The sequence below is a fragment of the Oncorhynchus keta genome, chromosome 28 (genome assembly GCF_023373465.1).
Source record: "Oncorhynchus keta strain PuntledgeMale-10-30-2019 chromosome 28, Oket_V2, whole genome shotgun sequence".
NCBI classification, from domain to species: Eukaryota; Metazoa; Chordata; class Actinopteri; order Salmoniformes; family Salmonidae; genus Oncorhynchus; species Oncorhynchus keta.
Genome location: NC_068448.1, coordinates 68,920,311 through 68,933,312, shown reverse-complemented (window position 1 = coordinate 68,933,312; position 13,002 = coordinate 68,920,311). Strand labels below are relative to the sequence as shown.

At 42.9% G+C, this 13,002-nt stretch overlaps 1 protein-coding gene across 2 annotated transcripts in view; it reads right to left on the bottom strand.

Annotated features, from left to right (window-relative positions):
- Positions 1-607: 607 nt before the first annotated feature.
- Positions 608-13,002, bottom strand: part of LOC118361743 (receptor activity-modifying protein 3-like) — a 37,223-nt gene continuing 24,828 nt past the window's right edge. For both annotated transcript variants that reach the window (XM_052483746.1, XM_035741923.2), the window contains one exon: positions 608-1,962. In XM_052483746.1, coding sequence (XP_052339706.1) covers positions 1,707-1,962 — 256 coding nt within the window. In that variant the 3' untranslated portion in view covers positions 608-1,706. The remainder of the gene's footprint in view (positions 1,963-13,002) is intronic.

The window sequence follows — 13,002 nt, the reverse complement described above, 5'->3', positions numbered from 1 at the left end:
ACCCTAAGCACACAGACAAGACAATGCAGGAGTGGCTTAGTGACAAGTTTCTGAATATCCTTGAGTGGCAAAGCCAGAGCCTGGACTTGAACCCGACCTAATGTCTCTGGGGATACCTGAAAATAGCTTTGGGCTCCCAAGTGGCACAGAAGTCTAAGGAACTGCATCACTCGACGCTGTAGTTGCTGCCAAAGGTACTAAGGGTCTGAATACGTATGTAAATGTAATATTTCTTGTTTTTTTGGGGGGGGGGGGGAATAATCTAAACCTGTTTTTGCTTTGTCATTATGGGGATTGTGTGTAGAGATAGGGGGGGGGGACAAAATGTGGAAAAAGTCAAGGTGTCTGAATACTTTGACGGCACTGTATAGTGTAGTTTTAAGCGTAATTGATCGTGTTTACACTTGAAATGTCAAAACAATATTTTTATGACCGCTAGAAACCTTTCTAATACATTTTCAGAGTTTCATAGGAGTTTTGCTTCGACCTGGTAAAGACATGTACTACATCTCAAAGATGAATGCAATTTGTAGAAGTAGGAATTGTTTGGAAAGAAAGAGGCAGAACATTTCACCGTGGACATGTTGATTAATAACCAAAGCAGGGACCTATTCTAAGTCATTTAATTAAAACATTAAATAGCAGTACAGTAAATAATCCAATAGCTCCTCAATACCAAAAGTTTACTTCTGGCAAAATGAAATTCTCAAAATGAGATCCTAATCTTGACAGTGATTTACGTTCCTACTTCCCCGGAATGATTAAACAGCAGAATTAAATACAAGTTAGCGTGAGCAGAATTCCTGCTGATGTTACACCAAATAAGCAGTGCAATCAGTGATAACTTCTGCGGTATTGCCACGACAACCCAGACACAAGAAATAATGAAGGTAGATTCAGTGTGTGCTCTCCGGCGCCCCACAAACACTGCAAGAGAACAACTGCTCTATTATAAGGTACAGATATAGGGCTTGTTCACACTCAATGGCCAAGTTCACACTCAATTTCTGTATATCACGAACATGTATGAACATGAAAATATACTTTTTTTTTGTTGTCTGAATTTAAGCTTTGGGTTAGGGATGTGGTTAAGTTTTGGGCAAAATTAAATCAGGGATAGGGTAAAATCCCTTTTTTTCTTTTTTTTTATCCATCTGTGCAGCTTGACCCGATAGTGACAACACATAACAGGTGAGGAAGAAACAGTACTGTACAGAAAGCATGGCGGCAATACGGGACCAAAATGTAGTTTCTATACAGTAGACGGCACTGGTACAGAAAAGTACTGTACATATTTAGGTCTCAGCTTGTCCATATTGTCATCTTCATGAGAATATATTTAAAAGTTTAACCATGTCTTATAAATTATCATATTGAAGCAGTCCCTGGGCCTCAGTCCCATTTCATACAAAGGATCAACAATCCTAAATGTCTCGTATGTGTCTTGGGTCCTTGGGTACAGTATATCTATCAAAAGGCCTTGGACAGTCCCGAACTCGGAAAATTGAGTTTGGATGCATCTCCTTCAAAGGCGGCGGCTTCTTTTAATCCCTTCAATCCACCATAATCCTGAAATGACACAATGAACAAACAAAAGTTCCCTCTGTAGGTTCCCTAACCCAATTCCTCATCTAAGGTTCAATAAAGATGTTTATGGGTCTCTGGACATGCTGGACAGTCACATGGGAACCAAACCAACCAAGATCCTAAGCCAGGATGTCGCTGCGCTTGCTGCACCACACCACCAGCGCGATCATAGCCAGGGTGAGGAAGACAGGGATGAGGATGAGGATGGTGAGTGTGTCGTCTGGTGGGTCCACCAGGATCACCCTCTCCAGGGTGCAGTTGGAGAAGAAGTGCTTGTGGATCCGGATGATGTAGCTCTCCACCAGTGGGTTTGGCCAGTAGCAGTTGATGCGCTCGGCGTTGGTCTCTGTGCACAGCGAGAAAAGGTGGTACTCACTACAGAGAGAGCAGAGGAACACAAAGGGTTAAAACAAAATGGGAATACAGGCTTTTGTTCCTGCCTTGCTCTAACAGCCTATGAGCAGCTGATCAGTAGATTCAGGTGTGTTAAGGCAGGGCTGGAACAAAAGCTTGCCCTCCCAGTAGCTCTCCAGGAGGGTGGTTGGCCAATCCCTGGTCCAAAGGGCTAAGGAACACAAACTGTTTAGTCGATCATAGGGCAGAGGAACACAAAGTGATTAGCCAATCAGAAGGCAGGGTGAGGGGAATCTGGGGCCATGGATTAGACTGCAAATCATGTTCTCTGTATCTCAAAATGTATTCTCCATTTCAGGGGATAAGAAGAGTTAAGGGGTATATTTAGCAGTATAGATGTTACGATATGCTCAGCTACTTAGGTAAAAATCAAATCAAATCAAATCCAAATTTATTTGTCACATACACATGGTTAGCAGATGTTAATGCGAGTGTAGCGAAATGTTTGTGCTTCTAGTTCCGACAGTGCAGTAATAACCAACAAATAATCTAGCTAACAATTCCAAAACTACTACCTTATAGACACAAGTGTAAGGGGATAAGAATATGTACATAAAGATATATGAGTGAGTGATGGTACAGAGCGGCACAGGCAAGATGCAGTAGATGGTATTGAGTGCAGTATATACATATGAGATGAGTATGTAAAAAAAGTGGCATAGTTAAAGTGGCTAGTGATACATGTATTACATAAAGATGCAGTAGATGATATAGAGTACAGTATATACATATACATATGAGACGAGTAATGTAGAGTATGTAAACATTATATTAGGTAGCATTGTTTAAAGTGGCTAGTGATATATTTTACATTTCCCATCAATTCCCATTATTAAAGTGGCTGGAGTTGAGTCAGTGTGTTGGCAGCAGCCACTCAATGTTAGTGGTGGCTGTTTAACAGTCTGATGGCCTTGAGATAGAAGCTGTTTTTCAGTCTCTCGGTCCCAGCTTTGATGCACCTGTACTGACCTCGCCTTCTGGATGATAGCGGGGGGAACAGGCAGTGGCTCGGGTGGTTGTTGTCCTTGATGATCTTTATGGCCTTCCTGTGACATCGGGTGGTGTAGGTGTCCTGGAGGGCAGGTAGTTTGCCCTCGGTGATGCGTTGTGCAGACCTCACTCTGGAGAGCCTTACGGTTGTGGGCGGAGCAGTTGCCGTACCAGGCGGTGATACAGCCCGACAGGATGCTCTCGATTGTGCATCTGTAGAAGTTTGTGAGTGCTTTTGGTGACAAGCCAAATTTCTTCAGCCTGCTGAGGTTGAAGAGGCGCTGCTGCGCCTTCTTCGCGATGCTGTCTGTGTGGGTGGACCAATTCAGTTTGTCTGTGATGTGTATGCCGAGGAACTTAAAACTTACTACCCTCTCCACTACTGTCCTATCAATGTGGATAGGGGGGTGTTCCCTCTGCTGTTTCCTGAAGTCCACAATCATCTCCTCCCTGTAGGCCCTGTATTTTCCTGACACCACACTCCGAGGGCCCTCACCTCATCCCTGTAGGCCGTCTCGTCGTTGTTGGTAATCAAGCCTACCACTGTTGTGTCGTCAGCAAACTTGATGATTGAGTTGGAGGCGTGCATGGCCACGCAGTCGTGGGTGAAAAGGGAGTACAGGAGAGGGCTCAGAACGCACCCTTGTGGGGCCCCAGTGTTAAGGATCAGTGGGGTGGAAATGTTGTTGCCTACCCTCACCACCTGGGGGCGGCCCGTCAGGAAGTCCAGTACCCAGTTGCACAGGGCGGGGTCGAGACCCAGGTTCTCGAGCTTGATGACGAGCTTGGAGGGCACTATGGTGTTAAATGCCGAGCTGTAGTCGATGAACAGCATTCTCACATAGGTATTCCTCTTGTCCAGATGGGTTAGGGGAGTGTGCAGTGTGGTTGAGATTGCATCGTCTGTGGACCTTTTAGGGCGGTAAGCAAATTGGAGTGGGTCTAGGGTGTCAGGTAGGTGGAGGTGATATGGTCCTTGACTAGTCTCTCAAAGCACTTCATGATGACGGAAGTGAGTGTCTACGTGGCGGTAGTCGTTTAGCTCAGTTACCTTAGCTTTCTTGGGAACAGGAACAATGGTGGCCCTCTTGAAGCATGTGGGAACAACAGACTGGGATAGGGATTGATTGAATATGTCCGTAAACACACCAGCCAGCCGTCTGGGCCTGCAGCCTTGCGAGGGTTGACACGTTTAAATGTTTTCCTCACGTCGGCTTCAGTGAAGGAGAGTCCGCATGTTTTAGTTGCGGGCCGTGTCAGTGGCACTGTATTGTCCTCAAAGCGGGCAAAAAAGTTATTTAGTCTGCCTGGGAGCAGGACATCCTGGTCCGTGACTGGGCTGGTTTTCTATTTGTAATCCGTGAATGACTGTAGACCCTGCCACATACCTCTTGTGTCTGAGCCGTTGAATTGAGATTCTACTTTGTCTCTATACTGACGCTTAGCTTGTTTGATTGCCTTGCTGAGGGAATAGTTACACTGTTTGTATTCGGTCATGTTTCCGGTCACCTTGCCCTGATTAAAAGCAGTGGTTCGGGCTTTCAGTTTCACGCGAATGCTACCATCAATCCATGGTTTCTGGTTTGGGAATGTTTTAGTCGTTGCTATGGGAACGACATCTTCAACGCACGTTCTAATGAACTCACTCACCGAATCAGCGTATTCGTCAATGTTGTTGTCTGACGCAATACGAAACATATCCCAGTCCACGTGATGGAAGCAGTCTTGGAGTGTGGAATCAGATTGGTCGGACCAGCGTTGAACAGACCTCAGCGCCTGAGCTTGTTTTAGTTTCTGTCTGTAGGCAGGGATAAAAAAAATGGAGTCGTGGTCAGCTTTTCCGAAAGGAGGGCGGGGCAGGGCCTTATATGTGTCGCTGAAGTTAGAATAGCAATGATCCAAGGTTTTTCCCGTCCTGGTTGCGCAATCGATATGCTGATAAAATTTAGGGAGTCTTGTTTTCAGATTAGCCTTGTTAAAATCCCCAGCTGCAATGAATGCAGCCTCCGGATAAATGGATTCCAGTTTGCAAAGATAGGTAGGATGTGTTTCAACTGAGAAATAGGGAGGGTTTATCCCTCAAATTCTTACTCTGCAAAAAAAGTTCTCTCTATAGATAGACGCTAAAGTCCTGCATCTTGTTTCATAATACTCTATCGGAGACTGGTTTGTGGTCTCACGTGATCGTTACATCAATCTGGTCAACAGACAAATAGGCTGGTCCCACTTTAAATTAACAACATATAGAGCATTCATAAAGCCTTCATAAGCACTACTTAGATACATGAGACATAGTCCACTACGTGGGACAAATGGGACAAATGTGTTTATTTCACTGTGGAAAATTATGGAGTAGCCATATGCCTAGGAAACTAATGACACAGACCCTGTGGCCAGATGTGTGTCCTCCTCGTTGTTTACTTCATTAGCTACTAGTTGTACCCAGGCTGCCTCATTAGGGTCAATTTCTGTGTGTCTTACAAAGTGCACTAAAAGCAACCCATTCGAACATAAACATGACACAAATGAGCTGCACTTTCAAGGCTTGGTATAGTACAGGTTTAGGAGTTAATTGGGTGATTCGAGCCGAGATAATAGCCATCTAGGTGACATGGGGTCCCAGCCATGATGCTCACCTAGCAAAACAGATCATATCAGCCCCTGTTCGATGAAACTAGTCAAGACAAGTGGTTAGTTCTATATTTATCTTCAGTTTCCCCTCCAATGCCTTTCACACTAGCGGTGTGGTTTGACGTCAGCCAATCCCCGTCATTGCTTTCAGACGACCTCCACCTAAGTGCTGCAAATCGAATGAGCCTCGATCAAACGTATAAATTGTGTCTCCATATGGACATAAGCTACCTGATTGCCGAGATAAGGGAGGCTGCTGTAAAGTCAATGGATTGGTTGTATGGTAACTCTGGAATAGCTTTTTGGCTTTTGGATATTATTGTAAAAACTATGGTAAAACACATTGACCCCAGACTGAAAAGTGATGGAATATGTCAAATTAGGATTTATGTTTACCAAGAATTTGAGGCTGTGTGCTGTATTGTCTTTTATAATTTAAAACCGGCAAAATCTTACCTATCATTAAAAAACCTAATGAATTCTTATAAAAGCTGATATTGACTCTTTCGTAACAATTTTATTTTTATTTATTTTACCTTTATTTAAGTAGACAAGTCAGTTAAGAAAATATTCTTATTTACAATAACAGCCTACCCCGGCCAAACTCTAACCCGGACGACGCTGGGCCAATTGTGCGCCGCCCTATGCTACTCCCAATCACGGCCGGTTGTGATACAGCCTGGAATTGAACCAGGGTCTGTAGTGAAGTCTCTAGCACTGAGATGCAGTGCCTTAGACTGCTGCGCCACTCGGGAGTCCAACAAGGGTCACATTTTGAAAGAATGTCGTTTTTCCATCCACAAGGAGCATTCAAGAGGCAACTCATTAAGGAATGGATCGAAATGTACAGGATGGTTACCTGGAGGAAAATGAGGAAGTCTCATGCTTTTTAAATTTCAGTCTATTCCAAGGGAGGGTCATGCGATTTGTAATTGATTACATTTCTATATATCTCAGAATTTGTTGCTTATTTGGCTATATATCAACGTGTGCCTGATGCCGCCCCCATCTCTAATTCTCAGCTGAGCGCGTAATATCAAGTGTGCCTATAGGCTATTTAATGTGGTCTCAATCAAATGATCCATAGCCTATAGACTATAACCTAGGAAGTGTATGATCAGAGAAGCACAGCACCAAGTTATATTTCGAAGATCGCCTATGTTCTGTTCAGAACAGGTTCTGATTATATACTATATACTATAACAGTATTTCCAGCAGCCCTTTACATTTGTTGTAAGAGAAGACCAGAGGAGACTGTTATTCAGATTCAGATGTATTTCTCCTGTAAGGAAAGCGAACAAGTTCCACGCTTCCTACTCGCAGTGCCAGAACAAAACCAACCCTCAATGACAACATTACATGTCAAATTCACTGCCAAACATTGCCTGGACAAATATTATTGAAAAAATTACCTTAAAGCCTTTTGGGTCAGTTTTTAAATTAGCAGTGGCTTTTGAAATGCATCTGAACCATGGAGCACAGTCTCCCCTGGCCACATAGAATACTTTCAGGGTGTCACACCGTGATCTGTTTCACCTGTCCTTATGATTGTCTCCGCCCCCCTCCAGGTGTAGCCCATCTTCCCCTGTGTATTTATACCTGTGTTCTTTGTTTGTCCGTTGCCAGTTCATCTTGTTTGTCAGGAAAATAACCTCACACTCAACGTCAACAAAACTAAGGAGATGATTGTGGACTTCAGGAAACAGCAGAGGGAACACCCCCCTATCCACATCGATGGAACAGTAGTGGAGAGGGTAGTACGTTTTAAGTTCCTCGGCGTACACATCACAGACAAACTGAATTGGTCCACCCACACAGACAGCATCGTGAAGAAGGCACAGCAGCGCCTCTTCAACCTCAGGAAGCTGAAGAAATTTGGCTTGTCACCAAAAGCACTCAAACTTCTACAGATGCACAATCGAGAGCATCCTGTCGGGCTGTATCACCGCCTGGTACGGCAACTGCTCCGCCCACAACCGTAAGGCTCTCCAGAGGGTAGTGAGGTCTGCACAACGCATCACCGGGGGCAAACTACCTGCCCTCCAGGACACCTACACCACCCGAAGTCACAGGAAGGCCATAAAGATCATCAAGGACAACAACCACCCGAGCCACTGCCTGTTCACCCCGCTATCATCCAGAAGGTGAGGTCAGTACAGGTGCATCAAAGCTGGGACCGAGAGACTGAATAACAGCTTCTATCTCAAGGCCATCAGACTGCTAAACAGCCACCACTAACATTGAGTGGCTGCTGCCACTTTGTTTACATACTCATCTCATATGTATATACTGCACTCAATACCATCTACTGTATCTTGCCTATGCCGCTCTGTACCATCACTCATTCATATATCTTTATGTACATATTCTTTATCCCCTTACACTTGTGTCTATAAGGTAGTAGTTTTGGAATTGTTAGCTAGATTACTTGTTGGTTATTACTGCATTGTCGGAACTAGAAGCACAAGCATTTCGCTACACTCGCACTAACATCTGCTAACCATGTGTATGTGACAAATAAAATTAGATTTGATTTGTCAAGTCAACCAGCGGTATTCTCAGCTCCCGCTTTTTCCCAGTCTCACATTTCTCACCCCCCTGGTTTTGACCTTTGCCTGTCCTGTCTCTGAGGCCGCCTGCCCGACTACTCTGCCCGACTCTGAGCGTGCCTGCCGTCCTGTACCTTTACCCCACCTCTGAATTATTGACCTCTGCCTGACCTGACCCTGCCTGCCATCCTGTATCTTTGCCCATTTACTCTGGATTATTGACCCCTGCCTGCCTTGACCTGTTGTTGCCTGCCTTGACCTGTTGTTGCCTGCCCCGTTGCTATAATAAACATTGTTACTTCGACAGTCTGCATCTGGGTCTTACCTTGATCCCTGATACAGGTGAAGTAAAGTAAAAAATATTGGAAAGTGAAAATATTATTTTTTTATTATTATTTTTCTTTTTTAAATGATTTATTACAAAAAACACAAGGAAGGGGTAACATTAATGTATTAGAACATGAAGGACAAACAATACAGCATCAAGACACTATCAAACATGTATCAGTTTCCGCAACAGAGCCATCCTTATGTTTGAGGGTGCGTGTGTATGATAGTGATATAAAATGTATATCATAGTTTCCTTTTTCATGATCACGATCTTGTGAAACCAGAACCCTCCAAGATCCCCCCACAGTTCCCCAATAGCTGTCCCTCAACCAATCAAGATCACTCCCACAGTCTACCCCCGAAGAAAATAAAATAAATACAATTAATTCCATTCCCCACCCCCAAGAACCCCCCCAATGCACCAACAACCAAGAGAATGAACTAATGAGAAAAAAGGAAAAGACAGAAGACAGAAAACAACAATGCAATTAAAACACATATATAATAATACATTTAAAACAAAGGACATCAAGGACAACTGAAATCATAACAGCAATGCCTACTTCATATGTTTGTGTGTATGTCTGGCACTATTACATGTATGTGTCCTTGTATGTGTTTATTTGAATGAGAGTGTGTGCATATGCATGTGTACAAACACCTGCAAGTGAAGATATTCTTTGCTGAAGCCATATAATATCCTCTTTATAAGGTCTAGAAAGATGCTTCAGAAATCGATGACGTCTTTATGCATGTTCTTCTGTAGAAAGCCTTGATAAAGTTTGTTTCAAATGATACCCTGTTATGAAGTGTTGAGTCCAGCTTGTAAAATACATAACCAAACATAATTGTCTGATTGTGTAGAGTCAATCAGGTTGTCAAAAGAATCTGTGCTGCTGACAAATTTATCATAGTCTGCATTTGCCCTTTTTTTTTTAACTACATGTTTAGAGAGGGATACTTGATGGAGGAGAGACTTTATCACTCACATTTTAGATGCATTATTGCAAGATTGTTTTGGATTATGGTTGTTTAGGCCAATGTTTTATCCCAGGAGATCAACCTGGGGCATGGGGGGGAAAAAACTGTTCTCTTCAAGTGATACATTTCATTTATTTCCAACTCCTCTCCCCATCTGCCCTCTCTGACTGGTTCTGTACTGACTTCATTAAATGTTTTACTAAATCACACAGACAGTAAATTCTCATTGTGTTTGCAAATGGCTGCCAGGATGCCATTTAAGGCCACTCTAACATGCATGCACTGATGACCTTGGAGCATCTGTTAGTTGGAAGACAGACCAGGCCTGCTGATGATAATGTCCCTGTGTTAATATTCATTAGGAGGGGATGGCACCGTACCTGACAATGGCATTCAGTCTCTGTGGGTGTTCTGCAGTTGGACCTGGCCTGCTCAGCTGTCCCATTTGCTTGAATATGTACCCGTGGTTCAGATTTGCTCATTTGAATCAATATAGCTGGCCATACATTTTAGAGAGCGTTCACTCTAACATGTACCGACACCTCACTGACATGGCCACATGCTTTGTTTCTCTCAGCGCGGAAGCACTGGTGTTTAGTCATGGATGCCAAGGGATGCCATGCTTTCCATTCAATTTGCAAGATGCTGAATGTATCTCACCGGAGAAAGCATCCGAGCGAGCGAAACAGCGCCCCTCTGTCTCTGTATGTGTAGGCCATATATCTGATGCTGTCTGGTCAAAAAGAGTATAACATTGTTGCCACCTGTAGCATTGAATGCAATGGAAACCAGTGAGAATTTTGCCTCACTTGATTAAAAAAAAGTATAAAATAATAGCCAATTAGCCTTGAGCTCAACTGTGAACGGTCCTGTCGCACCAAAAAACAGTGTCAATGGAATTGGCTTCAATCACATCGAGAGCCAAAAGTCATTGACAGAAACAACTGAAATTGTTGCCTCTCATTGTGTTGTTGTCCTCCGGTGACTAGCTAGCTAAAATGGGCCCTTTCCTAAATTACCCATGGATGGAGATAGGGATTTGGACTTGTGGTTTTACTTCATTCTCAGTACTGGCCAATGATTAACAGTGATTCTGATCCAACCATGAATTCATACATTGTACCCCTGGCCTGAGAGGAAGGAAGTTCAAATGTAGCTAGATGTAGAAGGCTAACGCTAACTAGCTCGCTCATTGTTGCCAATGAAAGCAAGTTAGGCAAGCAAGCAAGCATTTTAGCCAGGTAGCCTAGGACAACAAAAAATAAAAATGTGTACTGTATGACAGCCATAGAGCGTTTCATCAACATGAGAGGATGGCATTGGATTTCTTTACAAGTAGCGTAAGTCAACATGTTTTTTCTACTTGCGTGAATGCACACGCACGCTCACACACTCACAGAAATCAGAACCATGGACAGCCACATCATATTTAGCTTACGTTGATTGGATAATTAAAAATATATATTTTAGTTTTCACCGTATTAGACTGAGCATAGGTGATGTTGAGATGGTGCTGGAATAGTGGAGGCAGCTCCTGTTTTCTTTGAGACTTGAGGTAACTCTCCGTGGTGCTAAATCAATAGTTGTTTAGTAGTCCGACAATGTCGGAAACATTAACTTGCTTGACAAGGCTGTAGGTCATGCAACTGTTATATGCAATATGCTTTGTGGACTTCACCGACAGGTTGCTCTCTGGTTTTGTAATGAAACAAAGGTGAGGTTTAAGTTATTCTACCACTGTGTCTTCTTATTGTCTCAGCCTTAGGCCTACATATCAAGGTTGGCATATTAATTAACAGGTTATAGAGCAAATGACACAAATATCACAATACATAGGTTGTAATATGTCTCTTTTGGGGGGGCTTGTCTTCAACGGTGATTTATTAAAAACATTTAAAATAAATGTTTTACCCACGCACCACTACTGCACGGAACATAAACGAGGACCACTGTTTACATCAATCCAGAATCACAGATTATTGTGAAATAGACACATATCTTATTGGAAATTCATGAAAAGGCACACAAAAAATATATATTTTTTGTTTTCAGTGAATTTTAATCACAGATAAAGACAGTAGGTTACTTAAGACAGAAACGATATGAGGGAGGTTGGTGGACGAGGATGAATAGGTGGATGGGCATATAACATCTAGCAACCCAAAGATTGCATGTTCAAATCTCATCACTGATGACTTTAGCATTTTAGATAATTAGCAACTTTGCAACTACTTCCTACTTTTTAGCTACTTAGCATGTTAGCTAACCCTTCCCCTAACCCTAACCTTAACCCTTTACCTCCTTAGCTAGCATGTTAGCTAACCCTAACTTTAACCCCTAAACCTAACCTTAACCCCTAACTTGATACTGTGTTGGTTTACATAAAGGTCCTTCACTTTCTCCCTTTTTCAATGTCTGTGTCTCTCTCGCTCTCTTTCATCAGAGTGCCACAGGCTCCCTGGAGATGTCCATGAGAATACATATCTCATGAATAACACATTAACAAATACTGTAAACATCATTCTCAAATGCTCCTCATGAAAAAGCTGATATGTATGGTAATGGCTGTCTCACGGAGAGAGAAATGTCTTGACAATATAAAGCTACTGGACAATATTATTAGAGGTATTGTACTAGGTACAATATACGTGTATTCTTCCTAGAATTCCTTATGTAAAGCTTCAAGTGTATCATGTATTCTTCACAGATAAAGCACAGTGTAAACAGCATCAAATAAAGCTTGTGCCCTGCTGAAATAAACAGATTGGAACTTTCAATGGCTGGTTATTACAAAAGGCCTTATGGTTCAACTTCTGTCGAAACCCTGTCTGTGGAAGATGGGGTTTACATGTATATTTTCCTTAGATCCAATATTTGTAAATGTCTTGTCTGACTACAACATGGAATGTTGATCTCCCGATCGGGACTCCCCACGGAGAAGTAATAGAGAAAGTGAATTTCCCCAGAAACCATGTGTGAGATGCCCACAAAGCTACTCGCAATGTTTTGATGGACTAAAGAACAATGTCCATGAACACATTGATTCTAGGAACGGAGCAGGCTTTGATGACACTAGGGGAAAGAGGGAAGGGTTCTTAGAAATGTCTGTTTCATCCCTATAACATTATGTCATTCATGCTGAATTCTATTGAGGCTTAATCAAATCAAATAGGGGGAAAATCAGGCTTCTGAATCCCCAGCACAATTATTTACACAGCACTGACATTTACAGAGGGACATTTTTCTAGTGTTGATTTGCCTGTGTATGTGTGTTTGCGTGTGTGAACGGTTGAAGGGTGTTTGAGAACCATGCTGGGTCAGCCAGCAGGTGCAGGTGCCGCTCATTGGCCAGGGGGGAATTAACACTGAGCAGGTCCAGCCAGGCAAATGGCCCCCTGGATCTACTGTGCCAACAGGCATCTGGATTCCAATCGCCTGTTCACACACAAACAGCCAGATAGTGGGTTCAGAATATTGGCACGTTTTATTTAATTTTTTACTAGCCTACCTACACTGCAAT